This window comes from Hippoglossus hippoglossus, chromosome 11, assembly GCF_009819705.1.
Source record: "Hippoglossus hippoglossus isolate fHipHip1 chromosome 11, fHipHip1.pri, whole genome shotgun sequence".
Taxonomy (NCBI): Eukaryota; Metazoa; Chordata; class Actinopteri; order Pleuronectiformes; family Pleuronectidae; genus Hippoglossus; species Hippoglossus hippoglossus.
In genome coordinates, this window is record NC_047161.1 from 798656 (window position 1) to 821708 (window position 23053).

Genomic DNA, 23053 nt, shown 5'->3' on the forward strand with positions numbered 1-23053 from the left:
AACCGTCGGTCTCAGTGTGACACGTGAACGGATTCAGACTCTAAACATGTTAGTGAATCTGTGCCTCTGATAAGTGAAGTTACCTGTGTGCCTTGTTGTCCGGCCTCACCTTTCTGCCCTCTCTCTCCTGGCGCCCCCTGCAGGTACAAATAATACACATTCAGTTTGAATTATTAAATATACCGTGCAGTCGACTATATATAATATATATAAAGTAGTTCCCAGTGAGGTTACTCAGGTGTGTACTGGTCATGGTAGGAGTGTGTTTTATGTTTTACTGGTTGTCCGATGATGGAGCGTCCGCTGTGTCCTTGTGGTCCCGAGGGCCCCTGAGGTCCTGGTACACCAGCATCACCCACTGGACCGGTCAGCCCCTGGAGAGACAGAAAGAGACAACGTAAATAATGTGTATTTCGTAAAGAATTTGTATTATTCCCTAAAAGTAATGATTAAAAATAAAAAACATGAAACGTTCGAGAAGCTATGCTAACTGGAGCAATGATGAGGACGATTGAGAAACCGGTTTCCTCCAAACCTCCGTCCTCCTGTTGAGGACGGAGGTTTGTGTGATGTCGGAATCAAACTGTTGGAGACGTCTCATGATGAAACACACGAGCTTCACGTTCGTTTTGCTTTTGTTTATTCTTCGTCTGGTCTGAAATAATCGAAGATACTGTTCCTCTCGTTCTCTACGATACGTTCTCAGTCACTGTATCTTCTGTGTGATTATAAATAAAGTTGTGTGGACCTGCCTACTGAGGGAACCTGTCTGCTCGTGGTTACGACGCAGGAAGACGTGTGTGTGGTGTGAGAACGCTGCTGCCACAGGCTAACAATTCAGAAAGTTACCAGACAGGTAACCACACAACAACACAACTCACCACCGGGCCTGGCTCTCCACGATCACCTCGGGCTCCTCTGATTCCAGGGCCTCCCTGTTAACACACACACACACAGTCAACACATTGCAATCCACAGCTGTGTGTGTCTGTGACGGTGTGTGTGTGTGTGTGTGTGTGTGTGTGTGTGTGTGTGTGTGTGTGTTTGTGTGTGCACTGACACAAGCAATATGACAAATATGAGTTTGAAGCAGATAGAACGAGCTGAAATGCACTAAAGTAAAAAAAGTTAATGAAAGATGAGATGCTGCTGGGTTTTGTGTGTGTGTGTGTGTGTGTGTGTGTGTGTGTGTGTGTGTGTGTGTGTGTGTGTGTGTGTGTGTGTGTGTGTGTGTGAGCTCACTGGGGGTCCAGTGGGGCCGGCGGGCCCTTTGCTGTCCTGGGTGCAGGTGCAGGATTTGGGTAAAGCCGGACAGTCGACCTCTTTCCTCTGGATGTTCACAGCGTTGATGACGATGACGTCAACATAAAAACAAAGAGATGAAGATGAAATGTGACCTGATGAAGACGCTGACGTTGAAAACCCTCACGTTCGCACCATATTTACATCAGAGGGAGATTTTGTTTGTGTCACAGCAGCGTGTGTTCTGTGTTCAGGAGGAAACCAGAGTGAAACGCAGCTTGTTCTCTAAACAGAAACGTGAACTTTGACCTCACCAGACCAGGAAGTTCGCAGCACTTGTCTCTGTTGGCCCACGACGTGCTGCAGACGATGTCGAAGCTCTGGAGCTGGAACTGTGACGACAAAACGTTAACGACACAAACAAAGTCTGAATATGAAGCTGCAACACTATTTGTGTGTGTGTGTGTGTGTGTGTGTGTGTGTGTGTGTGTGTGTGTGTGTGTGTGTGTGTGTGTGTGTGTGTGTGTGTGTCCTTCTCACCGGTGCAGAGTTGTCCTTGTTCCCTCTGGAACGAACCATCCGGCCCAGAACCTCCAGCCCGTCGGTGGTGATGTTTCCCGCGGCGCCGATGGTTTTCTCCGCCACCATCTTGCAGTCGATCACCACTTTGGCGCTCGTCTTGCTGATGGCGATGTGAAGCTGCACGAGAGGAAACACACACGTTAGTGCGTCACGCACTGAGTTTATTTAAAAAGAGTGAAAGCTGAAGAGAAACTGAACTTCTGCAACAGGAGACAGTTTTATTTTTAACGTCAAAACATGACAATCACAGAATCAGACGTCAGTTTGACTCTGCAGCTGCTCGACGGTTATAAATCCATCATTTATCTAATTTCAGGACATTCTTCTGTCCCAGAGGACGACAGTGTTTCACTACGTCCTCCTCTCCATCTGCATCCTGTGGGAGAACAGCGCCCCCTCCCTGTGACGTGCTGCTAGGGAAACAGCCTGGAAACTGTTGGATTTACATCAGAAAGTATGAATTCATAAACAGAGGCAGAGTCGTATTATTGTCGTTTCATTAGTTTAAAAAAATGACCTTTATTCCAGTTTTTAAACAACTAATCTATTTATTTCTGAACCTGTCAAGTAAAAAAGCAGATTTCCATCTTCCAGATATGAAGAGACTGAAAATCCACTTCACTGAACGTCCTCCGCTGATCAGGGAGAAAACTCTTTAACCTGCATCAGTGTGATGAACAGTTCAAAGGTCAGGTTCAACCAAAGAGCTCGTTTCAATCCAACAACATGAAAGTGGATCAGGAGAGAGAGAGACTCCATCTGATCTGTGCTTTCAAGCTCAACACACACACTTTTCTATAGGTTACAATTAAAATTCACAGTGCAAATTAAAGTGTAAAAATGTTCTGGCAAAGAGAAAATTCAAAACACACGAACAGCTCGAAAGAAAACGGGTCGTAAACGCTGCTCTGTAATTTGGACTCTAAATCTGAACTCAACGTACGACTGGAGCCGTCAGACGGATTTACTCCCGTGGTTACGTTCTTCTTCATGGTTCGGTTTATGTGCGGGTGGCAGCCAACGTCAAGGTGCATTACCGCCACCTACAGGATCTACCTTTCACGCTGTTTAAAGGTTTCCAGGAATTAAACGCAGCCGAAACAGAGCAGTACCGCAGGAAATCCCCGGGGGCAGTGTAACCGTTAAGTGAGACGAGAGCTGGTGAGTTGGTTCTTTACAGCGACGCCTCTTTTACCTCGTTCTTTAAGAGGAACGTTATCACAACCTCTGCCACTGTCGACTCTGCGCTGCCCTCTAGTGGATGTACTGAGTAACAACCATACCAACGTATAGGAATGCACAAAGGCACGCGGGCGTCGAGGCATCATTTTGATGATTGAATTTGTTGAGGAGATCCGATCCCTAGTCTGGGAACCACTGACAAACGTAGGACACTGACCTCACTGAGAAATGTGTCTCACTCACACACACACGATTGAATGACTGATTAGACCGACCCGTCAATCAAAGACCCTGCACAGCTGATGTCACTCTCACATCCAGCCCCGCCTCCCTCCCCCTCGCAGCCTTCATCAGCTTCGTCAGCTTCGTCACTGTGTCTGATTCTGACCTTATGGAAGCTCCCGTAGAAGAGCTTCTTGATTTCCGTCCCTTCGAACGTCACCGTCTGAAAGTCTCCTTTGTAGTCGTGGTTGAAGAACGTCAGCGTCTTTCCTCCGTCTGCAGGACGACACGAAACACACACACGTCAGAACTGGATGTGAAGGAAAACGTTCACTAAAACTAATGAGCACTTGTTCTACTGTCACGAGGAACAAAGTAGTAACTCTAACATCCAACCACCTTTACTTTGTTATTTTTAATTTAATTTGGGAACATTTGAGATATTTCTCCAAACAGATATTTGATGGCCTTAAAGCAAAGTTTGTTGTTGTTGGTCATTCAAACCAAACCGGAACAGATCAGGGTTCAGACTCAGATCAGATCAGATCAGGGTTCAGACTCAGATCAGAACAGATCAGGGTTCAGACTCAGATCAGATCAGGGTTCAGACTCAGATCAGATCAGATCAGGGTTCAGACTCAGATCAGAACAGATCAGGGTTCAGACTCAGATCAGATCAGAACAGATCAGATCAGGGTTCAGACTCAGATCAGATCAGAACAGGGTTCAGACTCAGATCAGATCAGAACAGGGTTCAGACTCAGATCAGATCAGATCAGGGTTCAGACTCAGATCAGATCAGAACAGATCAGATCAGGGTTCAGACTCAGATCAGATCAGAACAGGGTTCAGACTCAGATCAGATCAGATCAGGGTTCAGACTCAGATCAGATCAGATCAGATCAGGGTTCAGACTCTTCCTTCAACCTCCTGCGTGACGCGACTGGTTTGTAGGAATATGATCGCTTCACGACGGTGCTCTGGACTCACTGTCCAGGATGACTCCCACCAGCGGCTCGTTGTCCTTGTTCAGGATCTCCCACAGGGCGAAGGGCTCCTCGGGGGTGTGGGGCAGGAGTCTGAACAGCAGGCTGATGGTGTAGTCGGAGGGGAGACCCTCAGGGTGGAGGAACCTGTCAGGTGGGGTATAAAGAACATCGTATTCATCCCATTGTACACAAAACATCTGGAATTCACCTAGAGGGCAGTAGTGAGCCACTCCTGAATTCAGCTAAACGGCTTAAATGTTTATTTACATTAAGAATTTTAATATTTGCTCATTTAGTATCAATCAATAATGTGTCTTCATTCACACATTACGGAAGATTTAGCTAATCTCACGTTAGCATTCTGCTAATACGTGCTGATTGGTCCGTTAAGTATTTACCACTCGGAGTTGCTAATTGCTCGTGGTGGTTTATTTATTCTTTATTCTCGGCTCGCACAAACAGAAGAACACGTAAAGTGTCAGGTGGTTTGTGATGTCACACGTACAGAAAGGTTGTTCGCTACGATTTAAAATCTAAACTAATCTAGTGGAAGTAAATCTTCTGTTTCTAACCATCATATAGAAATAATATCAATATTTTTGACCTATTAACGTGTTGTGTTGGTTCTACAGCTCCATAGACGCCCATTCATTCTGAACTAGCTCAAGAGCGCCCCCTACACATCCCGGAGGTCCTCCCTGCCCTCTTGTCTGCGTCGCTCGGTGTGTACCTGGTCGGCTGAGCCAGCAGAGCGTTGCTGTGCAGGTGGAAACACGGGAAAGTGTTGAAGGTGCCGGGAACCATGGAAACACCGGAGACGCTGCTGTAACGATTCTCCACGAGGCCGAACAGCTCCATCATACGGAAACCTGACCACACCAGGAAATACAACTCCTTCAGAGTGTGTGTGTGGTTGTTTGTATGTGCAGCGTGTTGTGTGTATGTGCAGCGTGTTGTTGCAGTGTGTCCTCGGGGCCACTGTGCTCTCTTGTGTGTCTCTCACCTGGTGTTGTGCTGCCACTCATTGGTATCGAAGGACAAGCTGGAGAAAACACACACACACACACACACACACAGAGAGACACACACACACACACACACACACACACACACACACACACACACACACACACACACACACACACACAGAGAGACACACATGAATTTGGATTGAAAGTAAAGGTGCTGTCTATAACCTGGTCTGGTGAACCTGAACGTTACTCACTGGCGGTGGCGGCTTCGCACACAAACGTCACCAGCTTCTCCTCGATCTTCTTGAAGGCGTCCAGGTCGTCCACGAAGAAGACGTGTCTGTCGCTGGGTTTGCTGGCGATGCTCACCAGCTCGCCATAGTCTGCGTCAGCGAAGCCGATCGCAAACACGATGTAACCTTCACACAGAACATCCAGAGTTTAGACTGAGTCCTGAAACCGAAGTTAATCCATGAAGAACAATGAACCTGCTCTGACCTTCCGTCTGCATCTCCTTGGAAACCTTGTTGACATCGTCCTGGGATCGTCCGTCCGTGAGGACCACGAGGACGTTGGGGATTCCCCTCCTGACTCCTCCCTCCACCGTGAAGATCTTGTCCTTCACGTGTTGGATGGCTCGACCTGATTGGACGGACAGATCCACCAATCAGACCCAACCAATTCACACAGGAACGATTCATTGATTATTTCATCGTTAAAAACCCACTCGAGACGTCACGAGACACGACAATACAAGAGGAGACGAGACTTGACAATACAAGACGAGACGAGACTTGACAATACAAGACGAGACAACGCGAGATGTGAGAGGACGTGACGAGACGAGACCTGACGAGACGAGACGTGCGATCCAGGACGGACGCCGCGGCCCCTGATTGGCGTCTACATTTGCACAAAGACATCCAGTATCAGCAGGTGTTTGAAACAGATCCAGGAATCAAACACTCCACCAACCAGGGAACGTTTTCTTAATTGCGTTGCAGACTGAGGTGACTGAGCGCTGGTGGGGGGGTGGGGGGGATTAGTGTTCTACAGTGTGACAGAAGCAGGGGGGGGGACACAAATCTGTCTCTGCAGCCGCGGAGCCGCAGGACGAACTGGCTGCTCTGTAAACACTGATTAATGAGTTCACTTCACACTGCTTCCCCACAGACACACACACACACACACACACACACACACAGACACACACAGACAGACACACACACACACACACACACACACACACACACACAGACACTGTCCCACACACCATGAGGTTGTAGGTGTGAACACAAACATGAACATATTCTTGTATAAACGTGTTATTGACAAAACACACGAGCAGCCGCACACTGTTTGTGCACAGATTTCATTTCCTGCTGCTCAATACGTATTGATACTGTCATTAGGAAGGTGTGTGTGTGTGTGTGTGTGTGTGTGTGTGTGTGTGTGTGTGTGTGTGTGTGTGTGTGTGTGTTGAAGCTGTTGATTGGTCTCACACAGTTTCTGTCTCGGGTTGAGAAATGATTTCCTCAGGGGGGGGGGGAGTCGTATTTCTTCTGTTACGTGCACATTGTTGTTCTACTTCCTGAGACTCTATCGTATCGAACTGTATTTGTCACAGTTTCTGCACAATGAGGTTCCTGAAATAAAAAGTCGCGTTCAGGTTTATCTATATTCACATTATTCACTGATGTTTTTATTTGTGTTTGTGAGCACACGCCCCCTTCAGGTGGTGTGGGCGGGGCTAATCTATACGTTTGGCGAGCACGGTGATGAAGACGTGTGACAGCGTCATCAGATGAATGAACTTTAAACTTGTACTTTTCATTTTATCATTATGTTTATTGTTAAATAAATTACAAACAGTGAACCTGAAACTCTCTGGATCCCTTTCTGGATGTTGTGACTCCGCCCTCTAGTGGTGAAACACAGAACAGTTTCAGGACCTCTCAAGATGTTTTGCTGTGTAATTAACACGACGCTCAAATCACATGTTTTAACTTTGCCTCTTGAACTTCTCTTCACCGAGTTGTATTTGAACGGTAAATTAGGAACATAGGAAACATGGAACCCGCAGGTTTGATGCTGCCCCAGCTCCACCAGCCTGTCCTCCATGTCTTGGTTTCACCTTCTCTGTGTTTTCACACGTCTCAAAGACGCAGTGAGAAAATTAGAGTTTGTGGGAATTATATCGCAACTTGAAGACCGACGACCAAAACGAACGACATGTGGGAAATTCATCGTCCAACAGCCGGTCGGGATCATGTGATCTCTCCTCAGCGATGAGGCGGGGACTCAGTCCGACGCTCAAACGAGTCGAGCATCTTTCAATCGAGTCAGATCTCGTCTTTCTCACCCGTCTTTGTGTTTCCTCCCTTGTAGGAAATCTTGTTGATGGCGTCCAGCAGTCGCTCCTTGTCCCCGTAAGAGTTCAGCTTGAACTCGGTGCGAGGGTCGTCACTGAACTGGACCATGGCGACCTGTCGCAGAGGAAAACAGGTCGACAACAAAACAGGTTTTACAAAGAGGAAATGATCAATTCTTTCAAATTACAAGTCGTTTACAGATGAAACATTTTCTATCGTGAAGGTTGTAGCTGTTACAACTACACTTCATTCACTTTAACAAAACATTTAAACATTGATATGTTCAGTTAATCACTGCCATCAGTAGAATAAAACATTTTCTATTATAAAAACATAAATATGGTTCCTCAGTCGAACCGTGTGGTGAGAAACCAGCGTCACCTGAGTTCCGTCCGGCCCGATCCCGTCCAGAGCGCCGGTCGTGCTGTACAGGAAGCGGATGATCTTCAGGAAGTTTTCATCACCGATGCTCCAGGAGCCGTCGACCAGGAAGACCAGGTCGGCTTTGGCTGCTTTGCAGACTGGAGAGAGAGAGAGAGAGAGAGAGAGAGACACAGAGAGAGAGAGACAGAGAGAGAGAGAGAGGGAGAGAGAGAGAGAGGGAGAGAGACAGAGAGACAGAGAGAGAGAGAGAGAGAGAGAGAGAGAGAGAGAGAGAGAGAGAGAGAGCAAACTCTTGATTGATTCGAGGCTTCGAACTGTGAACGACTGAAAACGTGTGAAGTTCATTAAAGTTCCTCTACTCACATCGGAGGCTGGTGACGATCTGTAGATTTTATGTGTTTAACACCGAATACACTACGTACACTAGCTAAAACAAGAACATGAAATCAGCTCTTACCTTCTTTAGCCGGGGGGATTGTGGGTAGCGCGGTGGTGGTGGGGGGCTTGGTCGGCGCCGGAGTCGGGACGGGTACTAAAAACACAAGAAACACACACATACACAAAAAAACCTGCAATTAGTTAAATAATTAAATAATAAAACCGTCACCAGGTTCTATATGAGCCTGAAATTAGACTCAGACCACACAGATCAAAGACAGATCAAAGACAGATCAAAGACAGATCAAACACAGGATGTTTAAAATCACCACGTTCAGATCTGTCACCTCAGTCCCTGTATCATTTAGTCGTCTGCTGTCGACATCAAACTGTCTTTCAACTCCTCACCTGTAACTCTGTGTCTTCATACGTGTGTGTGTGTGTGTGTGTGTGTGTGTGTGTGTGTGTGTGTGTGTGTGTGTGTGTGTGTGTGTGTGTGTGTGTGTGTGTGTGTGTGTGTGTGTGTACGTACGTGTCTTCTCCACAGCAGTGACTGCCGGTCCTTCACTGGCGTCCTGCAGCTGAGCGTACACGCTGATCTTATACTGCGTGTTGGGCTTCAGGTTGTTGAAACAGTGTCGACTGGCTCCCCCGCTCAGCTTGGTCTCCTGCTTCTGTCCGTCTGCACAAACACAAACATCCTGGTTACTCTGCTTTTCACCGGGGGAGAAGAAACACGCCGGCCTGATCTGGTTCCTCAGGGGAAACTAACTTGTTCCATAGTTTCTCTGGATCTGGTTAGTTCTGGTGTCACATTGTAACTTAGTGAGCACACTAAAGAATCTGGATTCGTGTTCGTTCCATTTTGAAATGTCTCAAATAATCACTGAGAAACAATTAAAATCTGACATTTTTACACGTGACTTTACATTGTCTTATTTGCATGTCTTGTGTTTTTTAGCATTTATCTTCATTTTGAGTTTATATTACATTTTATTTTTGTTTGTATTTAAACGTCTTGTTGTTAATGTGACTTATAAAGCAGTTTGTAACTCTGTTTTTAACAGTGATTATACACATTAACTTATTATAATTAATTCCTTCTGAAATACAAAGAGATATTTTATATAGTTCATCTATTTCTATTTTTCTCTTCTTTTGAACTGACACACAAGCTGTGATTCCTGTGAGTTCTTGTCAGACGTGATGTCGACCTTTGTGTGTGTCTGTCTTTGTGTGTGTCTGTCGTTGTGTGTGTCTGTCGTTGTGTGTGTCTGTCGTTGTGTGTGTCTGTCGTTGTGTGTGTCTGTCGTTGTGTGTGTCTGTCGTTGTGTCACCTCACACGGTGGATGTGAACGTGGGCCGAGCACAGAGCGGCTCAGTGTGTGATTGCACAGTTAAACCTTTAAGACCGCTCAGCGCCTCTGTGATGGGAGACAACGATAACTCTGTCACAGCGAGCTGCTTGAGCATTCAGCCGACTGGACACTTTCCCTGCGCCGCATACTGAAACTCCCACTAATGAAAGCATGTGACCCCCCCCCCCCCCCCCCCCCCCCCCCTCTGCAGAGACGCAGCGTAGGAGCCTGATGGAGAATTACAGCTTTAACACGAGTGATGCACGGCCACGTTAAACGACCTTGTCAGGCTCCGCTGAGAATCCAGCAGATAATCCAGAGGCCCCCCCCCCCCCCCCCCCCCACCTTAACATCTTCATCATCTCAGAGGGATATTTGTTGTTCAGCTGCAGCACAGACTGTAAATACAGAATCCAGGAATATCTATCTTCAACGATGATAAACGTTTGGAACCCTTTCATTGATTCCTCAGACACAGTGTGTAACCTGGTGCAGATCACACACTGTCCCACACACACACACACACACACACACACACACACACACACACACACACACACACACACACACACACCGTGAGGACCTCAGCAACACCACATGTCCACCAACGGGTCCAAACAAGACATTTGTTTGGGATATTTTATCCACTTTTGCTGTTTTACAAGTGGGAAACTTTGGGCTCACATCTGTTTTGGGCCAGATGTGCCGAGTGCCTGAAGGGGCCCACATCTGCAAGTGGAGACATGTCCTCCATCTGTATTATTTATTAGTCTTATTTAAGACTAGACGCATCCAAAGAGTTTTATACTGCTTCGTTCCTTTGTGAATGATGTCACGTAAACAGCTGAATGAAACATTTTCTAATTGCCTTTTTATTGAAATACACAAAATGTGAGATGTGAAGTGTCCACGTGTTGTTGGTCAGAAGTCAGCTCCCTCTGGACTCACAGTTCACACGAGGTTCACAGTGTAAATTAAAACACTGTCTTTTATTTATCATAAAGTAAAATCAGATACGTGATGAGTAAACCTGTGTGGTGTGAAGAACCCATGGTTGTACTCACTGAGGAGGGACTCGATCACCACCCTGTAGGCGTTGGCGTGTCGGTGCGGCTGCCACTGGGCGCACAAACCCGTCATCCTCACCTGGTACGCACTCAGGCTGGTCACCCCCAGGTAGACTGCACAGAGAGAGAGACAGTTTTATCATCAGCGTATTTCCAGACTCTGTCTTGTTTGGACAAATCTTATTGTTACCACTGAAACACAAATAGTGCAGATGTAAAAACTCTGGTCTTGTTCAGGACTAAAAATACCGAGTACGAGGCTGAAAGTTTTTTTCTCTACACACTGTTGTTGTCGTAAAGCTGCACAGAATCACATCGGAGAAACCACACGCCAGATTCAAAACGTCTGGTCAGTCGCAGACAAGTTATTTACAGACGGGGAGAGAAGTATAGCTACAGACACACACACACACACACACACACACACACACAGTATTTATGTGTGTACTTTATGCACTTTTCCAGTCGGCGTTTGAAAGCCTCAGTATTCTGAGTTCATGGACATTATCGTGTTTCTGTGGTGATGATGGCCTCGTTCATCACGTTAGAGTTTCACTCCGACCAAACGTCTGCTCAAGTCGTCGGCTCCAGACAAAGTGTTTTTCTGGACAATGTTTATGTGCAAGTTGCTCCATGTGATGGAAACAGAAGGGTCTGAGCAGAACGGTGCAGATGGTAGTGGGCAGGATATCAGGTCAGTGCTGGGCTCATGGGTTCATGTCAGAATCATCTGCTGCAGAGCACACAGGAGGTCACGGCCCCCTGGTGGCTGTTTATAAGGAGCCCGACACACAGGAGAGACTGAGGCTCGATCCCAGGACGAGCTGCAGGAGGAGGACGGATGAGGTTCACTGCTTCTGCTGCCAAATTGATGAAGATCCACAGAAGTGGTGGAAAACAGAGGGATGGATGGAGGGATGAAACTCTCCTTCACTCTCCATCTCTCTCCATCTCTCTCCTTCTCTCTCCTTCTCCATCTCTCTCTCTCTCTCTCTCTCTCTCTCCTTCTCTCTCCTTCTCCATCTCTCTCCTTCTCTCTCCTTCTCCATCTCTCTCCTTCTCTCTCCATCTCTCTCCTTCTCTCTCCATCTCTCTCCTTCTCTCTCTCCTTCTCTCTCCTTCTCCATCTCTCTCCATCTCTCTCCATCTCTCTCCTTCTCTCTCCTTCTCTCTCCATCTCTCTCCATCTCTCTCCTTCTCCATCTCTCTCCTTCTCTCTCCATCTCTCTCCTTCTCTCTCTCCTTCTCTCTCCTTCTCTCTCCTTCTCTCTCCATCTCTCTCCTTCTCCATCTCTCTCCTTCTCTCTCTCCTTCTCTCTCTCCATCTCTCTCCTTCTCTCTCTCCTTCTCTCTCCTTCTCTCTCTCCTTCTCCTGCCCCGAACCCCCTTGACCTCGTCCTTCACTTCGAGGTCTTCATTGAGATGCAGGCGATGGGACCCTGGCTCCATTTACAGCTTCAGTTTGAGGCCTTTAAGCCGACACTTGTTTCGAGAGCTCTTTGCCAGAGAGGAATGAAAATGGATGAGAGGGACGGAGGTTCGGTGTCCTGCTCAAGGACACTTCAAAAAGGACGCATGTGGGGGGGTGAGAACAGCTTCCTGCTGTGGTAGATGGTCCATTATCATGCAGAGGAGGGAAAAGGCCTCGACGACTACTACTACTACTTGAGACTGATCGAACTGTCGGAGCCTCGGGAACCGTCCGCGCCACCATAACTTAAATCTCTGCGTCTACAGTCGGTCCCACGTCCTGGGACGTGATTCAGAGGATGGATCAAGGTACTGACGTCCGCAGGTGTCGGCCTGCATCTCTGATTGGATTAGAGGAGATCGTTTGAAAGAGGCGGGATTGACGAAGAGGACAGACAACGAGGACCAGGAGGAGAAAAGGTCAAACTCACAATGAAGGTCACAACAAAATGATCCGAGAGAAGTTAAGTTAGAGTTTGAATTCATTTCATGATGATGTAACTTATACAAAAGTCAAATGTTGTTGCAGAAGGAAGTGACACTTACAACTTTTCTACTTTAAATCTGCAGCTTGATTAAATTGAGATTTGAGGCCACAGTGACCTTGACCTTTGACCTTCACCCAAATCGAATCAGTTCATCCGTGAGAGTAAGTGAACATTTGTGCCAAATATGAATCATTTCCATCTTGAGGGTCAAGTTCCCAACAATGGGACGGACCACCTGAACGATAACTCCTCTGGTTACTGGGCGTCACCGCAGCAGGGACATAAAAACTAAGAATACAATATTTTCATCAGTAGATATTGATGCTCAAAGAGATAACATATGCATTTGTAAAACAATGTATGTAAATAAGTTAAATATCACATGAATGTGTCGGCATCGAACTCACGGGTCTTGGCCTTCCCTGACAGAGCGTCACTGGACCCTGTGGTGTACGAGGCGATGACCTTCACGCTGTACTCCGTCCCACTCAGCAGGTTGACGATCAGCATCGTGTTCACGTCCTCGCCCACGAACGTCTCCAGGGCCGGCCCGGGGGCTGCAGGGGGGGGGGGGCATTGGGAGGGAGACGTGCATTATGGGTATTGAGCGAGATTGATTCAGTTTTTTTTGGTGCCGCGGTCGTGTTTCACTCAACAGCTGATGACCTGAGGGAGTCGGGTCAAAGGTCACCGATCAGAGTGTGTGTGTGTGTGTGTGTGTGTGTGTGTGTCTGTGTGTGTGTGTGTGTTACCAGATAGCGGCTGGTAGACGACTCTGTAGCCCATGGTGGGCGAAGGTGGGACGTCCCAGCTGATCCTGAAGCGGTTGTACCACTCCTCTGACACTCGCAGGTTCCTCGGGGCTGAAAGAGGAACTGAACACAGAAGATTTGACGAGGTTATTAAACTGAATTTAAAAAATATATTTTCCATCAGTTTCCATAGTTTTAGAAAATAATGAAGCGTGTGTGTGTTTTTTTTAAGAATGAATTTGTCAGAACCCTGTGGTGATGTTTTATCAGCTGCTGTGTAAGAAGTGGATTTGAGGAGCGACGGGGGTCTGGACTCGAACCCGTGACGGGAAGAGAGAAGATGAAAAGCAAGACGAGAGGGAGAAACCGGAGCGACAGAAATATGATTAAATAAAAAAGAGAAGAAGTCAGAAGAGGTTAGAAGGAAAGAAACGATAGAGGAGAAGTGGAGGAGGAAAGAGAAAAGATAAAAAAGTAAACAATAAAATACAGCACAGTCATAAAGCAAATCAAATTGAATCAGATAAAAAATATCTATGTACCCGAGAAGAGGACTGGGTGTAATTTCCTGCATGTCAGAATGATTAAAAAGTGCTTTTATAATGGAAACTGTCATCACACAGAGAAGAGGAGGAGGGGGAGGAGGAGGAGGAGGAGGAGGGGGAGGAGGAGGTGAGGGAGAGGAGGAGGGAGAGGAGGAGGAGGAGGGGGTGGAGGGAGATGAGGGAGAGGAGGAGGAGGAGGAGGGAGAGGGGGGAGAGGAGGAGGGAGAGGAGGAAGAGGAGGGAGAGGGGGGGGAGGGAGAGGAGGGAGAGGGAGAGGAGGGGGAGGGAGAGGGAGAGGAGGAAGAGGAGGGAGAGGGGGGGGAGGGAGAGGAGGGAGAGGAGGGAGAGGAGGGGGGGGGGGGGGGGAGAGGAGGGAGAGGGAGAGGAGGGGGAGGAGGGAGAGGAGGGCGAGTGGGGAGAGGGGGGGGGGGGGAGAGGAGGGAGAGGGAGAGGAGGGGGAGGGAGAGGGAGAGGAGGAAGAGGAGGGAGAGGAGGGAGAGGAGGGGGAGGGAGAGGGAGAGGAGGAAGAGGAGGGAGAGGGGGGGGAGGGAGAGGAGGGAGAGGAGGAAGAGGAGGAGGGAGAGGAGGGAGAGGAGGAAGAGGAGGGAGAGGAGGGGGAGGAGGGAGAGGAGGGGGAAGAGGGAGAGGAGGGAGAGGAGGAGGGAGAGGAGGGGGAGGAGGGAGAGGAGGGGGGGGAGAGGAGGAAGAGGGAGAGGAGGGGGAGGGAGAGGGAGAGGAGGAAGAGGAGGGAGAGGGGGGGGAGGGAGAGGAGGGAGAGGAGGGAGAGGAGGAAGAGGAGGAGGGAGAGGAGGGAGAGGGGGAGAGGAGGGAGAGGGGGAGAGGAGGGGGAGGAGGGAGAGGGGGAGAGGGGGAGACGAGGGGGAGGAGGGAGAGGAGGGAGAGGAGGGGGAGGAGGGAGAGGAGGAGGGAGAGGAGGGGGAGGAGGGAGAGGAGGGGGGGGAGAGGAGGAAGAGGGAGAGGAGGGGGAGGGAGAGGGAGAGGAGGAAGAGGAGGGAGAGGGGGGGGGGGGAGAGGAGGGAGAGGAGGGAGAGGAGGAAGAGGAGGAGGGAGAGGAGGGAGAGGGGGAGAGGAGGGGGAGGAGGGAGAGGAGGGAGAGGAGGGAGAGGAGGGAGAGGAGGGAGAGGGGGAGAGGAGGGAGAGGGGGAGAGGAGGGGGAGGAGGGAGAGGGGGAGAGGAGGGAGTGTGGGAGAGGAGGGGGAGGAGGGAGAGGAGGAGGAAGAGGAGGAGGGAGAGGAGGAGGGAGAGGAGGAGGGAGAGGAGGGAGAGGAGGGAGAGGAGGAGGGAGAGGAGGAAGAGGAGGGAGAGGGGGGGGGGGGAGAGGAGGGAGAGGAGGAGGAAGAGGAGGAGGGAGAGGAGGAGGGGGAGGAGGAAGAGGAGGGGGAGGAGGAGGGAGAGGAGGGAGAGGAGGAGGGAGAGGAGGAGGAGGAAGAGGAAGAGGAGGGGGAGGAAGAGGAGGGGGAGGAGGGAGAGGAGGAGGAGGAGGGAGAGGAGGAAGAGGAGGGAGAGGAGGAGGAGGAGGGAGAGGAGGAAGAGGAAGAGGAGGGGGAGGAAGAGGAGGGGGAGGAGGGAGAGGAGGAGGAGGAGGGAGAGGAGGAAGAGGAGGGAGAGGAGGAGGAGGAGGGAGAGGAGGAAGAGGAGGGAGAGGAGGAAGAGGAGGAAGAGGAGGGAGATAAAGAGGAAGAGTCACTTTTCAAAATGAAAAGTTGAAACAGTCAGAAAGTTCAATCCAGAGGAAACGACTTTAGCTGCAGAGAGGTTTGAACTTTTCTTTGAGGGACTGGAACCAAACGGTTTTCTCTGTTTTCTGTTGTTCAACCAACAACCACAAAGTACAGAAACCAGTGGAGATGATTAAAACCCAGTTTGGAGACATCAGCCTCGTCGGAGGTCTGAACTCGATGAATTCACACGAGTCCAGTGAGGTCCCGATGTGTCGCCGGCGCCCTCTGGAGGCCGATCTGATCCCGATCCGCTCTCAGGTGTTTTGTACTTTCATGTTTCCTGATTCCAGTCGGATCCTCTCATCGCTCAGGGGATCAACCCTCTGATGATTGTGTCACATTACCTGGCTTCAGTTTGAGGCTGAAAACCCATCTTCCTCTCTGTGTTCGCCGCCGTGCTCCCTCGGCGCTAACCTCATCCCTCATGGGTTCAAATCCCCAGATTACACCTGCTCCCTCCGTCACATGGTCTATCATCACTCCAGAGAAACCCAATCATCCCTTCTTCTCTGCCTGTGGTCTCTCCCTGGGCGATCATCTCGTCCCTCACTCGCTAACAGGAACCATTTGTCATCGCCGGGTGTCGGGGGCCCCGGCGATTAAAAAGCCGAGGATGTCGTTAGCGTCTCTGAATGTTCGTAACGCGCAGCACGTTGGAGACATGATGGAGAGACGCATTCCTTGAATCTAGAGATTATCTGCTCGCCTGGAAAGAAAATGAAACAGGAGGAACGAACGCAGCCCACGTTTCTCTGTGTTCAGCTCCAGAAGGAAATCAATGCATCTGTCTCCTCCTCGGGAATCAGGTTCAAACTGAGAGAACCTGAAGAGTCGTCTTCACGGAGAATTAAAGCTCCAGTTGAAATCCTGTTCATGGAGTTTCTGTTTAAATATCACGTTACTGAGGGGAGGGTCTTTGAAATTAATAAGTATCTTCCTCGTAATAATTAAGATGTTACATCGGATACTAAATGTTTTATGTCACTTGAGGATGAAACATCTTTAACAATAGAATTAAATAGTTAAAACATGGAGTTTCACTGTCATTTGAAAATGTGTTTTTACATAGAGAATATATGAAGTTTTAATATAAACCAATTACCATAAGAATGTGGCCCCCTTGTTTCTCCAGGGTTTATACTTCCTGACAGCGGCAGCGTTTTGTTTCCACAGACGAGACGTCGAGACGGAGACGAGCAGGAAACACGATTTCTGTTCTGCAGAGTTTGTTTTTCAGAGTAATGAGTTTATCTCAAGACGCTGACGACGGGTGTGGGAGGGAATTTGTCTTATTCGTCTTAAGCTCATCCAAATATTCAGACTCCTTCATATTTCATATTTAAATGTGTTAAATTTCCACTTTGTCGTTCCAGGACATCGCTTCTCTTGTTTCAGTGACTCATCTGTTCTTCTCCTCTAGGTTTTCATGATCTCAGCTTGTATCATTAACTCAACTTTTTAATTAACTAAAAAACCTTTAAATCTTTTCGTGTAAAATGCAAACATGAGGACAAGAGAGTTTCTAATTAAAGAAAATAACATGAAAATAAATGATAAATGATTGATGAGGGAATTTAAAACATAATATAAGGGGAACAGGACTGATGGGAAAAGTTGTGACTCCTCATAACAACTTGATTTCCACGTGTCAACCTGATGCTGATGAAGAAGTGACTCACGTGTTCGTCCCATTCGAGCCGCTGCCGGGCCGTCTCCTTCTGGGTAAACCGGAGTGACGGCCACTTTGTACTCGGTGTCCGAGAGCAGAGGCTGCAGCACCAGGCTGCTCTGTCCGCTGGGCACCGTCCTCTGGAGGTCAAAGGTCAGGTCAAAGGTCAGGGTTTGCATCAGCACAGGTGCAATAACAAGGAAGAGAAACGGAGACACAACCTGTTCTTCAAACACATCAGGGGTAAAAGTGTAAAACGTCTTATTCCTCCATCTTTGTTTCCACTGCACTGGGGTTTTACCTGTCAATCAAACATCTGGACGACTCTTTGATGTTCACATGCGTTTTCGTTTCTTATTTTCAGCCATGTTGAAAATACAACTCTGACTCTCTCTCCTTCTTTTGCTGGTTAATGATTAATAAAAGTCGTTTCTTTTTAATTGGCTCTAATCACTGAAATGAACGTCAGTGAGATGAGTCCGTGCTGAGGACAGATGTGGTAACAGCTGGACTCCGCACGCTGCAGCAGAACCACAGGCTGACGGCTTCACGGGGACGATCGCTTGTTTCTAGGTTTTCTCTGAGTTCCAGACGCGTGAAGCTCAGAACACAAACACGCTCCTGCAGATTCTTGACTTACAACTAAAAACAAAACAGTTTCTGCTCATGGAGGTGAAGTTGAGTTTCAGCTGCTGCTCTGGTTCATTGTTTCCTTCTGTCAAAACCCAACGACTCGTCCGTCCAGGTGAGTTTCATCCAGAAGAAAAACTCATCTGCTTGTTTTCCTGCTTCTCTGTCTGGAATTATAATCGTTTATTCATTTTTATGATCATTTCTATTTCTCAGTGGAGTTTCAGTCTTTTTTTGTTTGTATTCTCTGAACCCTTCGACTCGTCTTCTTCGATCCTACAGAATTATTTCTCACAAACTTAAAAAAAGATCAAATCAAACAGATAGAATTTTCTATTTTAGGCTAAAACCATGTAAAGAAATGTAAGATGCCAAAGTGCATCGAGGTTGTTCTGCGTCGTGTTACTCAACATTAAGCATGAGGGGGCCACCAGGGGGCGATGGAGATGCTTTGTCTTCATTTTTGAGTAGCTGTCATGTCGTCCATCTTTATTTACAGAATCTACGTGAGCTCCGTTTGTGAGCGGGAGAAACAAACTTTTATCTGACGTCTGAACGTCATTTATTACGTTAAAGGTTGAGTTGCACATGCAGACGCCCTGAATGTTTTCATTCCTGTCTCCCCCCGCTCTGTCTCCCCCCCGCTCTGTCTCCCCCCCGCTCTGTCTCTCCGTCTCTCTGTCTCTCTGCCAGCTTGACATTCTGAGCATGTACAGTCTCGTCTGACTCCGTCCAAAAACCCTCCACTTCCTACAGAAAACACTGCGAGCCTTGACAAATCAATTTCAGCCCGGTCTGATGAAAAAGGCAGCAAGTCTCTAAACTGTCACTGAGCCAGGAAACACACACACACACACACACACACACACACACACACACACACACACACACACACACACACACACACACACACACACACACACACACACACGCACACACCTCTTTACTTCACCACTTTGTAAATGCAAACATGGTTTCATTACGTATTTATAGGATTCAGGAAGCCAATCTAGTTCTGACCGAGGTTCACACAGGCCCAGAATATTAAGTCTGGTTCACCTGAGCAAAGACAAACCGAGGAGACGATGAGACAACACACAGTCCTGCAGCCGCTGGAAACTGAACGTAACTTTATTAAATAAAAGGAGAAACCCGCAGAGCTCCTCCTGTGACGTCATGTCAGTGACGATGTAAAGTTCAGGGTACGAGGAGCGGACGATGGTACGAGGCCTCGTTCAAAACCGCTGCAAACGCTAAACACCAGGTTTGAAGCGTGTGAACGCAGCTTCCAACAGAGAGACAATGTTCTATAAACTGTAAATAAAGATGGACGACATCTCCTGAAAACTGAAGCCAAAACATCTCCTCCTCCTCCTCCTCCTCCTCCTCCTCCTCCATGTTAGCAGATGGGACGAAGTCCACGTTAAATAAATGTTTGTAATTTCAGGTTGTTCTCATCTCACTGACGTTTGTTCAAGTGTTTCTGATCAGTTTGGTTTGAATCAGTTATTAATGATATAAAAACAGGCTGAGACGTGATGATTGACAGCTGAGACTGACTCAGGATTCATATCAGGGAGGAAGTGAAGACGTGTGGAGACGTGTCGCTGATTGAAAGAGGAAAAAGAAGAAACACTTCAGTGTGTGAAGGAAAGTCAAACTTTCTAATCCTCCCTGGAGTGAGTTTCCTGCTGGAACAACATTCTGCTGCAGAGCAATAATCTCCTGAACTCTGTTTACACACGGGGGGATCGCACTTGATGCCCAGCAGCTCTGCTTTATTGAACGCTGAATGAGGCGGTGCAGGGAAATAACAGACTTTCCTCAGGACGCATGGCTGCACAGAGGAGTCTGCACAGTCTGCACCGTCTGCACAGTCTGCACAGAGGAGTCTGCTCAGTCTGCTCAGTCTGCACAGAGGAGTCTGCTCAGTCTGCTCAGTCTGCACAGAGGAGTCTGCTCAGTCTGCTCAGAGGAGTCTGCTCAGTCTGCTCAGTCTGCACAGAGGAGTCTGCTCAGTCTGCTCAGAGGAGTCTGCTCAGTCTGCTCAGTCTGCACAGAGGAGTCTGCTCAGTCTGCTCAGAGGAGTCTGCTCAGTCTGCTCAGTCTGCACAGAGGAGTCTGCTCAGTCTGCTCAGTCTGCACAGTCTGCACAGTCTGCTCAGTCTGCACAGTCTGCACAGAGGAGTCTGCTCAGTCTGCTCAGTCTGCACCGTCTGCACAGAGGAGTCTGCACAGTCTGCTCAGTCTGCTCAGTCTGCACAGAGGAGTCTGCTCAGTCTGCTCAGTCTGCACCGTCTGCACAGAGGAGTCTGCTCAGTCTGCTCAGTCTGCACAGTCTGCACAGTCTGCTCAGTCTGCACAGTCTGCACAGAGGAGTCTGCTCAGTCTGCTCAGTCTGCTCAGTCTGTTCAGAGGAGTCTGCTCAGTCTGCTCAGTCTGCTCAGTCTGCACAGAGGAGTCTGCTCAGTCTGCACAGTCTGCTCAGTCTGCACAGAGGAGTCTGCACAGTCTGCACAGTCTGCTCAGTCTGCACAGTCTGCTCAGTCTGCTCAGAGGAGTCTGCTCAGTCTGCACAGTCTGCACAGAGGAGTCTGCTCAGTCTGCTCAGTCTGCACAGAGGAGTCTGCACAGTCTGCACAGTCTGCTCAGTCTGCACAGTCTGCTCAGTCTGCTCAGAGGAGTCTGCACAGTCTGCACAGTCTGCTCAGTCTGCACAGTCTGCTCAGTCTGCTCAGTCTGCACAGAGGAGTCTGCTCAGTCTGCTCAGAGGAGTCTGCTCAGTCTGCTCAGAGGAGTCTGCTCAGTCTGCTCAGTCTGCTCAGTAAATGATTAATTAATAATTATCTTGTGTTTAAACCAGCTTCCTATATATCTGGTAATGTTTTTTACCTGTGCTTTATTACCGACAAAAAAATCAATGTAATAATAAATACAATATAAATAATAAATAAGGCTATATATGTATTTATACACATGTTTGACACTAGTGTGAACTTTATCTGCTGTTTGGTGCCATAACATGAAAACTGCAGTTTGAGCTAATTATTGTTCAAACTGTCAAGATGGCAGACCTCATTAATATAATATGTGACAACGATTCAGGTTCACAGGTCATTTAGTTTCCTGTTGATCATCATCACTGTGAAAAGAGACTCAAACACTCAACCCTCACAGCGTTTCCACGTGTTGCTGACGACAGGAGCAGCGTCCGGAGGCTCCGTGTTAACGACTGTCGGGTTCGAACAAAGAGACGTGGAACAGCTGATCCACACAAATCACTTCCAGGGATACAAGCAGTGAGGGAAACAAGTCCCAGAGTGTTGTGATGATAACAATTCACTGCGTCTCGTGAGAAGAGAAACTAAATCACTCCAATGACAAAGCTTCAGATAGAAACTACAATTTGAATTACGTCGTTTTTAAAAGAACAAAACGCTGGAGACACTCAGATTGTTCTTCTGTGGCTGGAATCAGAAGAGACGGAATCGTTCACCTGAGCATCAGGTTATTCTGGAGGAGATTTCATGGCAGTAAATAAAGACTCCGGAGTGAAACTAGTTTCTGGAAGAGGAGCCAGTACAGCCCCCCCCCCCCCCTTGGGCAGAGAAGAATCGAAATGGTTGCCATTTGCCAAACAGAGCCCACAGCTGCTCACACTATGATAACAGACCGTTTAACAAGCTGCTGCTGGAGCAGCTGCCGGCTCTTTGTCGTCAGGATGAGCCACCAGCAGCTGATCCCAGGTCCCACACCTGAGGCCACAGGCACAGAAATCAGTTCATTTAAGAAACATCAGAAAACCTAATGAACAAATGGCCGAATGACTCCTCACCAAACATAAACAGGAAGTTATACACACAGTCATTGACATCATGCATTTCATAAACCTTAACTTAACCTTAACCATCACGACGAAATGCCTCGAACAAAACTCTTACCCAAACTTAACTCTAACACACACACACACACACACACACACACACACACACACACACACACACACACACACACAATCTGCAGGAAATCATTTTTTAACTTCCACAGATTTGGAAACTGACATTAACAACATTCACTTCCTGATTTCAAAACTTTGCAGCAGCTTCACACAATCTTGACTTTAATTTTGAAATTTCATGCCATCATTATCGTGTTCACACAGAAACACACACACACAGAAACACACACACACACACTAAGTCATAACTGCATCAGTGTCTCTCTCTCTCTCTCTCTCTCTGTCTCTCTCTCTGTCTCTCTCTCTCTCTCTCGGTTCATTAGTGAGAGGAACTATCATTCTCTCTCTCCGTCTCTCTCTCTTTGAAGATGTGCCACTGCTTCCATCATCGTTATCCTCTCGCTCTCTCTTCCCTCTCGACTCTGAAGAACTGCCATCAACAGCACAGTCTCTCTTCCTCCCTCCCTCTCTTCCTCCCTCCCTCCCTCCCTCCCTCTCTCTCTCCATGGGGGACTTTTAATCTGAAGCTCTGCCATCCTCTTCATCAATAATCTTCCTCAGTTGAAGACACTTCTGTTTATTCATTCCTCCCTTTGTTCCGTCCATCACTGCACAAACCCCTCGTCTACCTCCACAAGTCGTTCACAGTAACAGCTCAAGACTTTTCATTGGCTCCAACACAACCAGCTGAACTAAACAACATCTCTCTCTTCAGAATAAAGTTTGTAAATCGAGATAAGACAAGTGAAGCTGTTTAGAGGAAGAGAATTCAGCTCCTGAACCGTGAAGGATCCTGAAGGAGAAGCTGACTGAAGACCATGAAACATCTGAGTCCAGCTGAACGATTTAAAACGATTCTTAAGATAACGTGTTCACTTCAATGATATACCCTGAGGTCAGTGTGCCGTTGACCTTTGAAACGATTTGAATAAATCTCCTCAAGGCGTTCTTGAGATATCGTGTTTCACGAGAATGAAACGCACAACCCCAAAACATAAAGCCTCCGGCCACTAGGCGTCGCCAACACACAGGAAAAATCAAAAGCTGCTGGA

The 23053-nt window shown here is 48.0% G+C and overlaps 1 protein-coding gene across 8 annotated transcripts in view; it reads right to left on the minus strand.

Moving 5' to 3' along the window:
- Positions 1 to 23053, minus strand: part of LOC117770532 (collagen alpha-1(XIV) chain-like) — a 64280-nt gene that overhangs the window by 6060 nt on the left and 35167 nt on the right. For all 8 annotated transcript variants that reach the window (XM_034600075.1, XM_034600071.1, XM_034600072.1 and 5 more), the window contains 20 exons: positions 17424 to 17553; positions 13458 to 13580; positions 13113 to 13262; positions 10745 to 10861; positions 8855 to 9004; positions 8402 to 8476; positions 7942 to 8081; positions 7551 to 7674; positions 5687 to 5830; positions 5443 to 5607; positions 5221 to 5259; positions 4948 to 5086; positions 4219 to 4361; positions 3395 to 3504; positions 1783 to 1941; positions 1557 to 1634; positions 1243 to 1329; positions 882 to 935; positions 279 to 374; positions 84 to 137 (listed from right to left, as the gene is read on the minus strand). In XM_034600075.1, the coding sequence (XP_034455966.1) occupies positions 84 to 137; positions 279 to 374; positions 882 to 935; positions 1243 to 1329; positions 1557 to 1634; positions 1783 to 1941; positions 3395 to 3504; positions 4219 to 4361; positions 4948 to 5086; positions 5221 to 5259; positions 5443 to 5607; positions 5687 to 5830; positions 7551 to 7674; positions 7942 to 8081; positions 8402 to 8476; positions 8855 to 9004; positions 10745 to 10861; positions 13113 to 13262; positions 13458 to 13580; positions 17424 to 17553 (2277 nt within the window). The remainder of the gene's footprint in view (positions 1 to 83; positions 138 to 278; positions 375 to 881; positions 936 to 1242; positions 1330 to 1556; positions 1635 to 1782; positions 1942 to 3394; positions 3505 to 4218; positions 4362 to 4947; positions 5087 to 5220; positions 5260 to 5442; positions 5608 to 5686; positions 5831 to 7550; positions 7675 to 7941; positions 8082 to 8401; positions 8477 to 8854; positions 9005 to 10744; positions 10862 to 13112; positions 13263 to 13457; positions 13581 to 17423; positions 17554 to 23053) is intronic.